Here is an 18,393-nt window from a genome sequence, read left to right on the forward strand (position 1 = left end):
GGATAGAAAAAGTCCACCCGAGGTGGTGGAAATTTCAACTTGGGACGAGATTTGCCGAAATTTCAACTTGGGACGAGATTTGCCGAAATTTCAACCACCGAGGTTGTACTTTTTCTATCCCACATGACTGCATATGATGGAGTGTTTTGCTCCCATCCATTCGATAAATAAATCATTACTTTACACTAACAAACAAAGATGGCTGAAAAAGTAACTTCTTTATTTGACCATTTTATCATAAATAAACGACACTATCATATTTGCCACATCTGTTTCATGTGTTAAATACAATTTAACACTACAAATTAACAAGATAGCATTTATAATAAAGGTTTTAATAACAAAATATTGATCCAAAACTAATCAACTCGTATTAATATGACGTCTTTTATATTACCAACAACGTAATACTCCCCATATTAAATGCAGTGACGTCATTGCCTATACAAGACAGATTTATTTCATATGGGTTGACATCATGGAATGGATCTGTCTTGTCTTGCATAGGTATGGATGGGAGAAAATGTCTTCCCGATGGTAAGGTGTAAAGTTTGTCAGACAATATCTTCATGAAGATAAGGTGTAAGGTTTGTCAGACAATGTCTTCATGATGATAAGGTATAAGGTTTATCAGACAATGTCTTCATGATGATAAGGTATAAGGTTTGTCAAACAATGTCTTAACGATGATACGGTAAAAAGTTTGTCAGACAATGTCTTCATGATGATACGGTGCAAGATTTGTCAGACAATGTCTTCATGATGATAAGGTGTAAGGTTTGTCAGACAATATCTTCTCGATGATAAGGTGTAAGGTTTGTCAGACAATGTCTTCACGGTAATAAGGTGTAAGGTTTGTCAAACAATGTCTTCATGATGATAAGGTGTAAGGTTTGTCAGACAATGTCTTCATGATGATAAGGTGTAAGGTTTATCAGACAATGTCTTCATGATGATAAGGTGTAAGGTTTGTCAGATAATGTGTTCATGATGATAAGGTGTAAGGTTTATCAGACAATGTCTTCATGATGATAAGGTGTAAGGTTTGTCAGATAATGTGTTCATGATGATAAGGTGTAAGGTTTGTCAGATAATGTGTTCATGATGATAAGGTGTAAGGTTTGTCAGACAATGTCTTCACGGTAAGGTGTAAGGTTTATCAGACAATGTCTTCATGATGATAAGGTGTAAGGTTTGTCAGATAATGTGTTCATGATGATAAGGTGTAAGGTTTGTCAGATAATGTGTTCATGATGATAAGGTGTAAGGTTTGTCAGATAATGTGTTCATGATGATAAGGTGTAAGGTTTGTCAGATAATGTGTTCATGATGATAAGGTGTAAGGTTTGTCAGATAATGTGTTCATGATGATAAGGTGTAAGGTTTGTTAGACAATGTCTTCATGATGATAAGGTGTAAGGTTTATCAGACAATGTCTTTACGATGATAAGGTGTAAGGTTTATCAGACAATGTCTTCATGATGATAAGGTGTAAGGTTTGTCAAATAATGTCTTCACGATGATAAGGTGTAAGGTTTATCAGACAGTGTCTTCATGATGATAAGGTGTAAGGTTTATCAGACAATGTCTTCATGATGATAAGGTGTAAGGTTTGTCAGATAATGTGTTCATGATGATAAGGTGTAAGGTTTGTCAGACAATGTCTTCACGATAAGGTGTAAGGTTTATCAGACAATGTCTTCATGATGATAAGGTGTAAGGTTTGTCAAATAATGTCTTCACGATGATAAGGTGTAAGGTTTATCAGACAATGTCTTCATGATGATAAGGTGTAAGGTTTATCAGACAATGTCTTCATGATGATAAGGTGTAAGGTTTGTCAGACAATGTCTTCATGATGATAAGGTGTAAGGTTTGTCAGATAATGTCTTCATGATGATAAGGTGTAAGGTTTGTCAGACAATGTCTTCATGATGATAAGGTGTAAGGTTTGTCAGATAATGTCTTCATGATGATAAGGTGTAAGGTTTGTCAGATAATGTCTTCATGATGATAAGGTGTAAGGTTTGTCAGACAATGTCTTCATGATGATAAGGTGTAAGGTTTGTCACATAATGTCTTCACGATGATAAGGTGTAAGGTTTGTCAGACAATGTCTTCATGATGATAAGGTGTAAGGTTTGTCAGACAATGTCTTCACGATGATAAGGTGTAAGGTTTGTCAGACAATGTCTTCACGATGATAAGGTGTAAGGTTTGTCAGACAATGTCTTCACGATGATAAGGTGTAAGGTTTGTCAGACAATGTGTTCACGATGATAAGGTGTAAGGTTTGTCAGACAATGTGTTCACGATGATAAGGTGTAAGGTTTGTCAGACACTGTCTTCACGATGATAAGGTGTAAGGTTTGTCAGACACTGTCTTCATGATGATAAGGTGTAAGGTTTGTCAGACAATGTCTTCATGATGATAAGGTGTAAGGTTTGTCAGACAATGTCTTCATGATGATAAGGTGTAAGGTTTGTCAGACAATGTCTTCATGATGATAAGGTGTAAGGTTTATCAGACAATGTCTTCATGATGATAAGGTGTAAGGTTTATCAGACAATGTCTTTACGATGATAAGGTGTAAGGTTTGTCAAATAATGTCTTCACGATGATAAGGTGTAAGGTTTATCAGACAGTGTCTTCATGATGATAAGGTGTAAGGTTTGTCAGATAATGTGTTCATGATGATAAGGTGTAAGGTTTGTCAGATAATGTCTGCACGATGATAAGGTGTAAGGTCTGTCAGACAATATCTTCATAATAATAAGGTGTAAGGTTTGTCAAACAATGTCTTCATGACGCCAAATAGCCATAGTTTATAATGCGCTGAGGTGTCATTGAAACAAACATTCCTCTCCTTCGTATTTCAAGATCACAGCTCCTACAGATCTTGCTGTTATTAACTCCCCTGTGTATGTCTAAAACAGGCATTGCACTGAGTCACCAATTAGAAATGATCTACGCACGCAGGTCTCTTGTTATGAATAAAGAGCGTGTTTTGTAATGACCACTAATTGGATATGTGCTGTATGACATTAGACCCCCTCTGCCCGTGTGTGTGCGTGGTGTCCGGTAATTTCCTCATATGTCATCTTGATGGCTGGTTGGATACTTAGCAGTAAATATTCACCATGGTGGTTTGGCTACTTAGCAGTAAATATTCACCATCAGTTACATACGTCGCCTGACATAATCGCATCATCAGAGCGAGGTTTTGCCGGAGAAAAGGAGGTCTGGGTAGTATTACTTTCTCCGTGTTTGACATCTGTAGGGGCAACTCACAAGGGACATCTCCATGTCATTTCCCCCATCTCTCTGCTACTTACCACCCATGGAGATCATATTCTAAGGGATTTGCCAGAATTGATCATGTAGCTAGGAGGGACGGGAAGCAATTCTTTTGATAAATTCTTTTGTAAAAATCTTTTTGTAAAATTCTTTTTGTAAAATACTTCTGTAAAATCTGTTTTGTTTAACGACACCACTAGAACACACTGATTAATTGATTAAAAGCTACTGGATTTCAAACATTTGGTAATTCTGACACGTAGTCTTCAGAGAAAACCTGCTACATTTTTCTGTTAGCAGCAAGGGATCTTTTATATGCACCATTCCACAGACAGGATAGTACATACCACAGCCTTTAGTATACCAGTCGTGGTGCACTGGCTGGAACAAGAAATAGCCCAATGGGCCCACCGACAGGGATCAGTCATTCATTAGCAACATGGTCTCTAAAATGTCTAAATCTCTAAAATGACACCACTAGAACACAGTTTAGTTAATCATTGGTTACTGACAGTCAAACATTTGGTACTTCTGACACATAATCCCCAGAGGATAACTGCTACATTTTCCATTATCAGCTAGGGATCTTTTATATGCACTTTCCCATAAACAGGATAGCACAAACCATGACCTTTGATAAACCAGTCATCAGGCACTGGTTGGGATGGGGAAAACCCCAATCAGTGAATGGGTCCACCGAGGGGATTTGATCCTTTGACCCAATCACCTAAGGCGAGCACTCTCAATTCTTTTGTATGCCCAGCACTAATATGGAAGGAAATGGTTTATTTAACGATGCACTCAACACATTATTTACAGTTGTATGATGTCGGATATATGGTTAAGGACCACACAGATATTGAGAGAGGAAACCCGCTGTGGCCACTTCATGGGCTACTCTTTTCGATTAGCAGCAAGTGATCTTTTATATGCAGTATCCCATAGACAGGATAGCACATGCCACAGCCTTTAAAAGTTTAATGTACAAGTCATGGTGCATTGGCTGAAGCGAGAAATAGCCCAGTGGACCCATTGACAGGGATCGATTAAAACCGACCGTGCATCAAGCGAGCACTTTACCACTGGGCTACGTCTTGCCCTCCCCTTCAGCACTAACAAAATAAAAATGTATTTTAAAACAAGTACATGTATATAAGATTATATGTGTAAAACAATTGGAGAGAAAACTGTGAAGCAGACCCACTAGGATAAAATAACACAGTTATTGTGCCTCCCACATTCCTGTGTTAATAATTCTGAAATAACCTTAAGAAATACTTACATTATTGTTTTTTCTTCATTTGTTTGTATTAATTAATTGTGCTCTAAGATTGTTGGAAGCAGTTTGTTTGTTATATTCTAACCACAATTTTTTTTTTTTTTAATTGAAAACCATGTTGGTGTTTCTACCAAAAAGAAATTGTTGGGTATGGTGATATGGAATTGAATGTAACTATAGTCCCCTAGAAAGAAAATGGGTTAAGTTTAGGATTAAGGTTAAGAAAATAATACAGTAATGATTGGAAAATTTAATTTTGTCAAAAGGTTAACTTGAAAAAATAAAAAATGGGGGTATGGCGCCGTACACATTTTACCCTCTGGCAGAAACCCTGCATGATGCATATATATCTATAGAGTAAAATTTGAAGCAGACCCACTAGGGATAAAATAATATAACTATGGTGATTCCTGTCTCCCACCTCCCCTGTGTGATTAATTCAGGAACTGCCCTAAGAAATATTTATGAGATCATCTTCTCCTGTTTTGTTTCTTGGTTGCAATGTAATTGGTTTGTTGTCCGATAATGTGAGGTCTAGACACATTAGTTAATATTTATATATCATGTGGTTTGCAAAAAGCTGTAAATGTCATCCAGTTTATACCAAGCTGTATATATACCCGGTACATGTATTTAGATTATGAACGTGTCCATCCTCAGTTTAAGGGTTGTTGTTTGTCATGTACGAATAAGGGGGCAGGATTTAGCTCAGTTGGTTGAGTGCTCGCTTGAGGTGCTTGCGTAGCAGGATCGAACCACTTTGGTGGATCCATTCAACTGATTGGGGTTTTTCTTGTTCCAGCCATTGCACCACAACTGGTCAAGGCTGTGGTATGTGCTTTTCTGTCTGTGGGAAAGTGGATATAAAAGATCCCTTGCTGCATTAGGAAAAATGCAGCAGTTTTCCTCTTATGACTATGTGTCAAAATTACCACATGTTTGACATCCAATAATTAATCAATGTGCTCTAGTGGTGTTGTTAAAACAAAACAAACTTTAAATTTATACAAATAAACATCAAGTAGTGGAATAAAGCCCAATGGAAATTGCTTTTAGGTAAATAAGAATAAAATTGGGCTACAATATAAATCACTGTGGATGTTTGAAAAATTTGATATGTGGGTCGATAAGGCTGTTCATTGCAACTACATATTTATTATCTGTCCCAGATCAGGCTTCTGACTATCCAGAGACGGGATCCGGAACAGACATGCTCAAAACCTTAGTGAGCATGTTAAAATATATCGCATTGCATATATTTATTAATTTTGTAGTCAGGAATATGATTATCTGCTACATGTATAGCAAGTAAGATTGACGAAGAATAAATGAAGAAGCAAATAAAAATAGCAACATACATGCATTACATATACAGTAAAACCTTTCAAAACCGGACCCTCTGTAAAACGGAATCCCCTTAAAACCGGACGTTTTTCATGGTCCCTTTTTAAATATCTGTATAGAAGAGAACCTCTCTAAACCGGATACCTCTTAAAACCAGACTTTTGACTTGGTCCTAAGCGTGTCCGGTTTAGAGGAGTTTCCCTGTATCTCAGTATTTTGAAAACAATAAGTTTAAAAAATGAAATTAGGGAATCACATATATTAATAAAACATAGAAAAAATTAAATTAAGACTCACTTATACAATGTGTAATTAAGACTCACTTATACAATGTGTAATTAAGACTCACTTATACAATGTGTAAAAAATTTTTTAATTAGATCAAGAAGGATACTGAAATGTGCTGCATGTTAAAGTTAAAAAACACACACAACCAAATATAAAAAAACATTAGACACCCCCCCCCCAAAAAAAAAACAAGAAAGAAAAAAAAAGAACGAAAAAAAAAAAAACGAAAAAAAACTAACCTCTCCAAATAAACCCTTCTGAATAATAAATTAAATTGAACTTAAATAGGCATATGAGCATGTATTGTTATTTCAATTTGTAATCAGTGATTTGCACCCTCAAGCTGAATTAATGGGCCTGCAGTTGTGCATTCACCATGAACAAAAAAAATCAATGTTTGTATTTAATAACATAATATTTGATGATGCAGCCAATTTCAAATTCTAGTTTTCTTGCACAAGAATGCTCAATGTCCTTTTTCTTTATAAACATGTCATATGTTATTTCCTAACTGTAAACATTAAGGATCAAATTTACAAAGACGGTTTTTGTCTTGCACACATGTAACTACATATTTTAACCATGCTTAAACATCTATATTTAATAGCTGACACCATATAACCATAAATAAAATGTGTTGAGTGCGTCATTAAATAAAACATTTCCTTCTTATATTTAATTGAAACAGGCTTCTTAAATTTGACCTGATGTGTTCTACAACGTTGTATTCTGATGTGAAAATTACCAGATAGTACAAATCAGTTCTTGATTATTTTCGATTCTGTGAGATTGTAAATGTTGTACATGTATTTTGTTTCTGATTTCCAGGAAACAATCCAAAGAACTATACGCTGGCAGTGTCGTTTAAATATGGTGACGTTTTCCTTCTCACCAGCTATGACGATGTTTGTCCGAAAATTGTCTACACAACTCTTACAGGTAAAGTCATTATTAATATATACTGAACTCTGTTGAAAATGCACCACCTAAATTTCAGTTGTTACTGCTATCGTATGTATAAAATTGCTGTTACCCTAACCCTTGAATACAATTTGGGGGTTATTTATTGTCTATCTGAAAAATCAATTAAATTTATTATCATTGTTTATTTTCAAAGCCTTTTGACAACTACAAACCTGACTGGTGTGTTTTTAGTTAGTTCAGTATCAGGGCTCTAACTTAAGAATTTGTCTCCCATAGCAATTTGTGAGCCTGCCTATGACAATTTTAAAAAAAGTGACAAATAAACATGACTGAAAGGCTATTTTACTCTGTGTAGACATATTTCAAATGTGCAAATGTTAAATATTGGCAGACAATGTACACCAGGTGCCATCGGTGATGTTCTCTACCTACGGTAATTTATATCTAAGTAACTGTCACTGTAACCGTATCCCTAGCCTAATACAAATGATTAATTAATATCCCATTGTCTTTACAAGCTCTCAGTATTGCTGGCATGTTTTGTGGGATCCAGCTCGATAGTAGAATGCCAACCCAGGGCCCATATTTTCGAAGCAGTCTTAGCCTATGAAATCGCAAAACCATCGTAAGCTATGACATCACTATATGGCATGTGCTGTAGTTACGTCACAAACTACGACGGTTTTATGATTTCTAAGATGGCCCAGGTGCCTAAATTGAGTTGTAGGATTTTCTCTGTGGACTCATTTCACACACACCATACATGCAGACACACACACACACATGCACATGCACATGCACACACACACACACACACACACACACACACACACACACACACACACATATTACCAACTAATACCTCACAATTGGTAATTCAAAGGCAGTCATATGTCTATGGGAAGGTGCATAAAAGATCCAGTGATGCTAATGGAAAAAATGTAACAAGTTTTCTCTGAAGATTTCTAAATATTTGACATCCAATAGCCTATGATTAATTAGTGTTGTTGTTAAACAAAAACAGGTTTTAATTTTATTGGCAGCATCATGCAATATATAGCCCACATAAAGTTTATCAGCAAATCACCAGTGTTGACTTTGTTACCATTACGTTGCAGCACTTTGCTTTATAGCCAGTTGTTCAAACAGAGATGGAGTGACTCTTCAAAACCGAGAGTGGTTGATATATCTGAAGAGGTTTTTCTTCCATACACACCATTTATAGATGCATTAATATGTTGTCTTGAATACCAGCTAAATTTAAGTATTCGCATTAATGTGTTGCTACAATAGGTTTCGAAGTCTTAACTTGAGCATCAATTCTTAATATGTATATATGGCACCAATATTGGTCATGTGAAGACAATCTATTTGTCTACTCTTTTGTCTTGTTTCAGCACAACTTTGATCATTGTCTACTGTCTCTCACTCTGTCTCTCTACCCAAGTCTTTCTTTCTGTCTCTCTGTTTCTGTATGTTGGTTTCTCTCTCCATCTTCCCTCCCAGCTCTCTCTCTCTCTTAACTCCCTCCCTCCTTTCCCTCTCTCTTCCTCTCTCCTCTCCCTCTCTTTGTCTGTTGTCTCTGTCTCTGTGTCACCGGCCTCGGTGGCGTCGTGGCAGGCCATCGGTCTACAGGCTGGTAGGTACTGGGTTCGGATCCCAGTCGAGGCATGGGATTTTTAATCCAGATACCGACTCCAAACCCTGAGTGAGTGCTCCGCAAGGCTCAATGGGTAGGTGTAAACCACTTGCACCGACCAGTGATCCATAACTGGTTCAACAAAGGCCATGGTTTGTGCTATCCTGCCTGTGGGAAGCGCAAATAAAAGATCCCTTGCTGCCTGTCGTAAAAAAGAGTAGCCTATGTGGCGACAGCGGGTTTCCTCTAAAAACAGTGTCAGAATGACCATATGTTTGACGTCCAATAGCCGATGATAAGATTAAAAATCAATGTGCTCTAGTGGCGTCGTTAAATAAAACAAACTTTACTTTACTTTACTGTCTCTGTGTCTGTCTGTCTGTCTGTCTGTCTGTCTGTCTCTCTCTCTCTCTCTCTCTCTCTCTCTCTCTCTCTCTCTCTCTCTCTCTCTCTCTCTCTCTCTCTCTCTCTCTCTCTCTCTTCCCCCCTGTCTGTCTGTCTGCCCTTCCATGTCTTGTCTTTCTTTCTGTCTCTGTCTCTGTATCGGTATATCTGTTTCTCATCCCCGTCTCTCTCCATTTTCACTCCCTCCCCGTGCCTCCCCTCCCCTCCCACCCCTCTCTCCATCTCTCTCCGTCACTCACTCCCTCCCGTCTCTTCGTGCACCCCTCCCTCCTTCCCTCTTCTCACTCACTTTCCTTTGTCATTTCTCTGCAACTCTTTGATCGTTTAATCACGTTGTGTTAGGGATCTAGTTCGCCGGAGCAGAACATATACCTGTGGCTTTTGTTTGTATCGGTATCAAAAAACTGGATTGTCGGACTATTGATTCCCCATTATCTAAATGGAATCTTTTGCACAATAATGGCTTGTTTTTATGAGCAACAGCATAGCCATGTTCTTCATTGTGACGGACTAACACGAGAATAATGACCACAATCATTAGCCCATGTCTATTAGTTTGCTGTACATTTATTTTGTTCTTTCGGAGACTCAGAAATTAGTTGTTTAAAAACGTTTGTGATGTCCCTGTTTTTTTAGGGTTTTTTCCCATCTGTGTTGTTCTTTGGTGAGAAATACTGTAATACACACAATTATTGATTTCTGCAGGCACAGTGGGTACAGCATATAATTCCAACATTTGCAAAAGTAATGACTGGCGTGGATTTGGTGTAATCAGAATGGATGGGGAAGCGTGCTCATCTGATGAACGTACATGCATGGGAAGGGATATTAAAATAAATTGGAAGACATTCGAACTGAACATTCATTCATTTTTATTTATAGTTATTTCCGTGCTTATATCCAATTAAGGTTCAAGCACCGTGTCCTGGGCACACACCTTAGCTATCTGGACTGTTTGTCCAGGACAGTGGGTTAGTGGTTAGTCCTTAGCAATTAGTGTAAGAGAAGTTCGTGTAGTGGCCTTCTGATGGCTTAGCCACTACATCCCTGAGGCCAGTCAAACTCAACAACTGTATCAGGTTTTAAATATCACACTTGGGAGTGGGAGAGATAGGCTTTGTTGTTAATTAACACAGTAAATAGTTCAGTACTAGTATTTATGAGAGAGGATCTGCTGTATTTTGTTCCAAATACATGTACAAGAAATGTAAATTTATATATATATTCAGGTTTATTGTTTTAATTTACATCATTATCAAAATAAACATATTGGGACTGGAGTATTCATCCAGTGTTCAGTTTGGTGAGGTTTCTGGCTTAGAGGAGCAAATTTTAGTGTTAGGGTCCAGTTTTGAGTACTTTCACTATACTAGTACTACATTAATGACTAGTAACAAAATCCAAATGATATTTTTCACAGAGAGAGAGAGAGAGAGAGAGAGAGAGAGAGAGAGAGAGAGAGAGAGAGAGAGAGAGAGAGAGAGAGAGAGAGAGAGAGAGAGAGAGACAGACAGAGAGACAGACAGACAGACAGAGAGCGAGGGACGGACGGACGGATGGACGGAAAGAGGGCGGATGGACGGAGGGAGGGAGAGAGGGCAGATGGACGGATGGACCGACCAACGGACAGACAGACAGACAGAGAAAGAGAGAAACAGACAGACAGAGAGAGAGAGGGGAAGAGAGAGGGGGAAGAAGGAAGGAGGGACAGACAGACAGACAGACAGAAACAGAGACACACTATAATGTATGTTAATTGTTTCACTGATGATATATTTCAGGTTTGCGGATGGATTGGTCCAACTGTGGTGAATACTTGGCTGTGGCTGGTTTCATCAGACTTCCAAACCTGCAGTGCAGGAATGAACTACACTTCTACTCCAAAGACGGCAAACTCAGACACTGGGTCATCATTCCATCTCAGGTCAGCACCGGCGAGAACAGTGATATGTTGAAATCCATTGATGTTACCATGGCTTCCCACCTGCCGTGTGTGTACAGAGGGGGGATGGGTTTTGGAGGCTGAAACTCCTCCGCAAATTTTCTTGTTTTTCAATATATTTTACAAGGAAGCATATCTTGACCCCTCCCCATAAAATGTTCCCACCACAGTCTAGATCCCCCCCTTCTAAAATCCCACTGCTGTTCACTGATCAATTACCCCTCCCCATCTAAAATTCCACTGCTGTTCACTGATCAATTACCCCTCCCCTTCTAAAATCCCACTGCTGTTCACTGATCAATTACCCCTCCCCTTCTAAAATCCCACTGCTGTTCACTGATCAATTACCCCTCCCCCACCATTTTCATATGAGAAATATCTGCAACTTTAATTGACACCCTGATCATCACCACTCTAAAGTTTTCTCTCGTCTTTCTTGGGTTGGGTGGGTACCACATTCTTCAGTTGAACAACCACTAAACTAAATAATCATTTGGCTTACACAGAGACATTGCTGGTCTATTACCAACTTTGAGGTGTAGTGAGACTACAACTTTGAATATTCAGATGTTATGAATATTCATTTTTCCTGTTCTCTCCTTGCCTGAAATTCTCTTGATTGATTCTCTTTTGTGGACAGACCCACTCTGCATGTTTCTGAAGACTGTGATTTTAAATATTTCTGTCATAGATTATGTTGCAAATTATGGTCTTCTATCATGTTACACTATATTCATAATACTGTGGGCAGAAGAGACTACTAACAGATTTTTAATTCCCAATCAGTAGTTCTTGGGGGTTTTCAGGGTAAACCATTGACAGCATTAAAATGGGGTCACAATTACAGGCAACTGCTCATTTTATTCCCATTAATTCTTGTTTTCCAGGGTAAAAGATTGACAGCATTAACATGGGGTCACAACAATAGGCAACTGTTAATTTAATTCCCGTTAATTCTTGGGTTTTTTCCAGGGTAAACCATTGACAGCATTAACGTGGGGTCACAACGACAGGCAACTGTTCATTCCTGATAATTCTTGTTTTTCAGGGTAAACGATTGACAGCATTTACATGGGGTCACTACCACAGGCAACTGTTCATTTAATTCCCATTACTTCTTGTTTTTTCAGGGTAAACCATTGACAGCATTAACATGAGTCACAACGACAAGCAACTGTTCATTTAATTCCTAATAATTCTTGGTTTTTCAGGGTAAACCATTGACAGCATTAACATGGGGTCACTACCACAGGCAACTGTTCATTTAGTTCCCATTACTTCTTGTTTTTTCAGGGTAAACCATTGACAGCATTAACATGAGTCACAACAACAGGCGACTGTTCATTTAATTCCTAATAATTCTTGTATTTCCAGGGTAAACCATTGACAGCATTAACATGAGGTCACAAGGACAGGCAACTGTTCATTTAATTCCTAATAATTCTTGGTTTTTCAGGGTAAACCATTTACAGCATTTACATGAGGTCACAATGACAGGCAGCTGTTCATTCCTGATAATTCTTGTTTTCCGGGGTAAATCATTGATAGCATTAACATGGGGTCACCACCACAGGCAACTGTTCATTTAATTCTCAGAATACTTGGGGGTTTTCAGGGTAAACCATTGACAGCTTTAACATGGGGTCACAATGACAGGCGACTGTTCATTTAATTCCCAATATTTCTTGTTTTTCAGGGTAAACCATTGACAGCATTAACATAATTCCCAGTAATTCTTGTTTTCCAGGGTAACATTAACATGGGGTCATAATGGCAGCCAACTGTTCATTTAATTCCAATTACTTCTTTTTTTCCAGGGTAAACCATTGACAGCATTAACATGGGGTCACAACGACAGGCGACTGTTCATGGCCGCCGGCTGTCACCTGTACGTTGCATGGATTAGCAAACAGGTTGCGCCACTGCAGTTCTTGTGCCAGCGAGTCGTCAAAAAGGTGGTGCGTCTGGAGAAAAACATTGACAAACTTCCAATACCAACGAGACTGAGGCTTGGTGCACAGGCTCTGTTTTCTCCCACGATAAAAGTAAGCGTTGATTTGGACCCACATTTTATTGAAAGGTGCTTTTTTAAAAGTAAATCACCATGGGTTGAATTTATGAAGCCTGTTTTGGTTAAGCGCAGGTTTCTAAGCATAGTAAATGTACATAGTTACATGCGTGTAAGTCTAAAACAGGCTTTGTAAATTCAACCCTATGTCTCTATTTAGATATATTTGCTCCAACATTGGATCCCCTGTGTTAAGCAGCTACATACATGTATAGGGTGGACGGTAGATGGTTGCAGGAGTAGCTTTACAATTTGCCAGTGCCAGTGCTTCTAAAATGTTTTAAGAGTCTACACTCGGATGTCACATGCATGCTGTTTGTATGGTGCTGCCAAGATATTAAAGACTTAGATTACATTTTTTAAATAAATATCAGTCCTGGATACTCTCCAAAGTGATCAGACTGAGCTCATGGTTAAAGTTGATGGGGATTTGACGTGTGTATGTGTGTGTCACAGATGGTCACAATAGATGAGCATCTATTGAGATTGGGAAGACAAGGATTGGGATGTGGATGTGGACAGCAACAGAAGCTGAAAGATAAGAGGAGCTGCTAGACTGCCAAGAAATAAGATGGAAATCAAAGCAAGAAAAACTAAAGGGGTAGTGCATGGGATTTAAAAAAACAGAAAGGAAAGAAAGAAATGCAACTGCTTATAGTAAATAAAATAAAATGTTTCAGCATTTTCTTTCATTATTCTGTTGGGTATTAAGCATCCACATGTTATATATTAATAGGCCACTTTTTGATACTGGGCGCAAGTCATTTAGTGGTTAAGTGTGTCCACGTCCAGGTACCTGATCCCAATCAATTTGAGTTATTAAAATTACTTTCATCTGTTTACTTGCTACATCTCATGTCAAGATGACAACTATTTCTCTCAGGACAAAAACGTAATGCAAAATAAACACTTGTTTAAAGTCCAATGAATTTGACAACAAAATATGTCTTTAATGTTGCTAGTTTTTAATGTTACTATTTAATCCATGTGTTACTTCCTTTTATTAGTATATCACTTATTATATTTATGTCTGGGTTTTTTTTTTTTCAGAGCTATATTCCTGACCCTTTCAAATTACGTGAGTTTGTGAGCACTCCACCTCCAGGAAATGAGCGCATGTTCTGCACAATGGTTCGCCACGGAGACGAGACGTCTGGTGGACATTACACGTTGTATTTGGAATACCTCGGTGGTCTTATTCCTCTATTGAAGGGGAAGCGGGCAAGCAAATTGAGGCCAGACTTTGTGATATACGACCCCAAGATAAAATCTACTGGTAGAGGTATGTGTCGTATCAGCATAGTCTCCAGACTCGCCAGAGCAATCCCTTTCTAATTTAATTTTTTTTTTATGAATTCATTTGCAATTTTCATTGAAGAGGCCTTTTCAGGGAATTGACCCATGTTCCCTTTTGCTATCTATTCCCTCCCTAATATATTTCCCTGGGTCTGCTCTTGATCATTGTGGCACACTAAACCACATGTATTCATATAAATTGACTACAGTTAAAGAGTCTAGAATACAAGGTTTGAACATCTAAACCATAAAACAATATGACAATGCTGGAATTTCATTAGAAAAATGTCCAATCACATTAATGGAGGATGACAGTTGCTGTTCTGAGGGGTTAGAGCTGGGGGGTTATATATGCACAGCCTTCTCAATCTTCAAATTGCCATGAAAATCCTCTTATTGGACATGAATATAACTTATTTATGTTAGTGGAGAAGATGTAATATCCAATGTTTTATTAGCAGGCAGTAATTTTTGGTAGCTGTTGTTGACTCTTAAAAGGGCAGACCCTAGTTTTAACCCATAAAAAATGGACACTAAGTTTAGTTAATTTACAAACCTGTAACTCATTTGGATAAAGTTACAATATAGTGAAAGAAGAGTCTATGACATTAAAACAGGAAAAATCCTTAAAAATAGACTGGCACTCTAATCAATAAGCCGCTACTTCTCAAACGCATGTGAGTTTTAAAAAATATGAAAAATGCAATTTTTGGTTCTATAAACACCAAGATGACCAGAAACACTTCGGTTCTACGAAAATGGATAATTTAAAGAATAAGATATAATTAATGTTTGATTTCAATGATCATAAATGGCACTAATAGTGAAAAATATGCTGTAGTGTTTGAAAACTATAGGGTCTATCCCTTTAAGACTAACTATTTTTCATGTCTTCAGTTACAAACGTTTCTTCATTCAGTAAATAGAGCCACGTATTTTTAGACACCCTGAATATCTTGGTTGGTCCGTGTTTCTGGAAGAGATTAACATGTACTTTTGAATATGTACTGTAGATGGCTTTTTATCAGAGTGGCAAGAAAGTAAATTCCTGTATCCATCACCTGGAAACTTTCGTTGTCCTTGTTCTTTGATGAAAAGGTCAACAATAAACCCTTTACTTTTCAAGACCCTGTATTTTTCAAAAACAGTTTTGTCGAAAGGTCATTTTTTCTCTCTGATGCAGTAAATCATTTACGTTTCAAGACCCTCCAGTTTTTATGCATTTTTGGTCATCCAAGGTCATTTTCTTCTTTGATTGTTTGTCTTTTTTGGGGGGTCCTATCCAAGGTCATTTTCTTTTTTGATTGTTTGTCTTTTTTGGGGGGTCCTATCCACGGTCATTTTCTTCTTTGATTGTTTGTCTTTTTTGGGAGTCCCATCCAAGGTCATTTTCTTCTCTGATTGTTTGTCTTTATAACGGATTCATATCTTAAGATATTCTGTATTGTGATAAAAAAGAAGTTTTATGATGCAATATCATGCTTGACATCCCAATATTTCTGTCATCATGTTATAATTTTCTTATGTAATATTTACATCAGTTGCTATAGAGCATACATGGCTGTACTATGATATGATAAATTGATTTCAGTAAGCAGAAAGTCATTAAGTGTTTGCTCTATTGTCCTGAAGTGATGATTGTAAATGCTGCAACATCAACAGCAATTATTTGACAGCTTGACTGTTTTCACAGCTTTATGGATTTTTTTTCTCCCTCCCATTGGTATGACGAATGGAGATAATTATAGACAGATCTATTGAATTGTGGCATTTCTAGGTACCCTGCTTGGGTAGTGCCATTAAGTTGAAGCATTGCGGAAACATAAATAATTCACACGCCATTTATTCCGAACATTGATTGCATCCGCCGCAACCTGCATTGTGTTTTAAGTGTTGCCGATACGTAGCCCTGTCAATAATTTTTACAACAAGCGTCACTGCTGTAATTAATAACTGACAGCACTGGGTCAGAGTTGTCATATCAATTAGTAACTATCACCATAGTGTCAGGATCAAGAATACTACAGGAATGAGTAGCTGTTACAGAAACTGTCACAATTAAGTAACTCACTGCAGTGTCAGGATCAAGGATACTACAGGAATGAGAAGCTGTTACAGTCACTGTCACAAGTAAGTAACTCTCACCGCAGTGTCAGGATCAAGGATACTACAGGGACGAGTAGCTGTTACAGTCACTGTCACAGTTAAGTAACTCTCACCGCAGTGTCAGGATCAAGGATACTACAGGGACGAGTAGCTGTTACAGTCACTGTCACAATTAAGTAACTCTCACCGCAGTCAGGATCAAGGATACTACAGGGACGAGTAGCTGTTACAGTCACTGTCACAATTAAGTAACTCTCACCACAGTGTCAGGATCAAGGATACTACAGGAACGAGTAGCTGTTACGGTCACTGTCACAATTAAGTAACTCTCACCACAGTTTCAGGATCAAGGATACTACAGGAACGAGTAGCTGTTACAGTCACTGTCACAATTAAGTAACTCTCACCGCAGTGTCAGGATCAAGAATACTACAGGAATGAGTAGCTATTACAGTCACTGTCACAGTTAGTAACTATCACCGCAGTGTCAGGATCAAGGATACTACAGGAATTAGTAGCTATTACAGTCACTGTCACAATTAAGTAACTATCACCGCAGTGTCAGGATCAAGGATACTACAGGAATTAGTAGCTATTACAGTCAGTGTCACAATTATAATAACTAGCAGCAACGACTAGATCAAGGATACTACAGGAATTAATAGCTATTACCGCAGTTTGCCAGTTAGGATCAAAAGATAAGAAACAGTCAGTATCGGAATTAGTAACTATCATCACAGGGTCAGGGTCAGGGTCAGGATCAAGGATATTACAGAAATATGTAACTATTTCAGTCACTGTCACAACTAATAACTAGCAGCAGTGCCAGGGTAAAGGATACTACTATAACAATGACTAACTATTACAGCATTGTGCCAGCTAGGATCAAAAGATGTAAAGTAATTAGTTATTATCACAATCAATAACTATCACAGCTGTGGCAGGATAATGGATAATACAGAAATGACTAACTGTTACAGTACTGTGCCAGCAGGCATCAAAAGATAGTAAGCAATTAGTCACTGTCACAATTAGTGACTGTTGCAGCAGTGCCAGGATCGAGGATTGTACAGGAATTAGTAACTATTACAACAGTGTGCGAGCTAGGGTAAAAAAATATTTTTAAACAATTAGTCACTGTCACAATTATTAACTATCACAGCAATGCCAGGACCAAGTATACTACAGGAATAAGTACTTATTACAGCATTGTGCCAGCTAGGATTAAACACATTTATACAGTTATTTGGTAACACAATTAGTAACTATTGCGTCAATGATAGAATCAAAGATACTACAGGCCTATTATGTACAGCAGTATGTGCAGGGATCGAAAGATATAAAACAATTAGTCACTGTCATAAATTTACATATTTATTCTTCTTCTTCTCCTTCTTCTTCTTCCTCTCGTTCGGTTTCACATGCTCACTAAACTCTGAGATGTGCTGCATCAATGAATTGGATGTCAGTTGGAGCTCACCAGTGCTGCCCCATAACTTTTCTTTGATGCTCTTTTCTTCTGGCCAGATGTTTTACCTATTTGACAATAGGACCAGTGTTTTCGGCACCCCTGCTGACCATTTGGTTTCGATCTCTACTAATAAGCACAGGATAATTTTTAAACGTGCTGGAGGGATGGGGTTGTGGGAAGGGGACTCTCACTTTAAACACCAGTCCACGTCCTTTCAAACTGAGACTGTGCTGCCACCTTATTATTGGGAACAATTATTATTAAACGTATGGGCGAACAGTGCCGAGGTGCTGAGACCGTTATTGATGGTGCGATAACCGTATACAGCTTGAC

At 38.0% G+C, this 18,393-nt stretch overlaps 1 protein-coding gene across 4 annotated transcripts in view; it reads left to right on the plus strand.

The window, feature by feature from the left end:
- LOC121370263 (tubby-related protein 4-like) overlaps positions 1 to 18,393 on the plus strand; it is a 150,173-nt gene that overhangs the window by 63,895 nt on the left and 67,885 nt on the right. For all 4 annotated transcript variants that reach the window (XM_041495390.1, XM_041495392.1, XM_041495393.1 and 1 more), the window contains 4 exons: positions 7,038 to 7,148; positions 10,959 to 11,101; positions 12,937 to 13,164; positions 14,238 to 14,469. In XM_041495390.1, coding sequence (XP_041351324.1) covers positions 7,038 to 7,148; positions 10,959 to 11,101; positions 12,937 to 13,164; positions 14,238 to 14,469 — 714 coding nt within the window. The remainder of the gene's footprint in view (positions 1 to 7,037; positions 7,149 to 10,958; positions 11,102 to 12,936; positions 13,165 to 14,237; positions 14,470 to 18,393) is intronic.

Source organism: Gigantopelta aegis, chromosome 4 (assembly GCF_016097555.1).
Source record: "Gigantopelta aegis isolate Gae_Host chromosome 4, Gae_host_genome, whole genome shotgun sequence".
Taxonomy (NCBI): domain Eukaryota; kingdom Metazoa; phylum Mollusca; class Gastropoda; order Neomphalida; family Peltospiridae; genus Gigantopelta; species Gigantopelta aegis.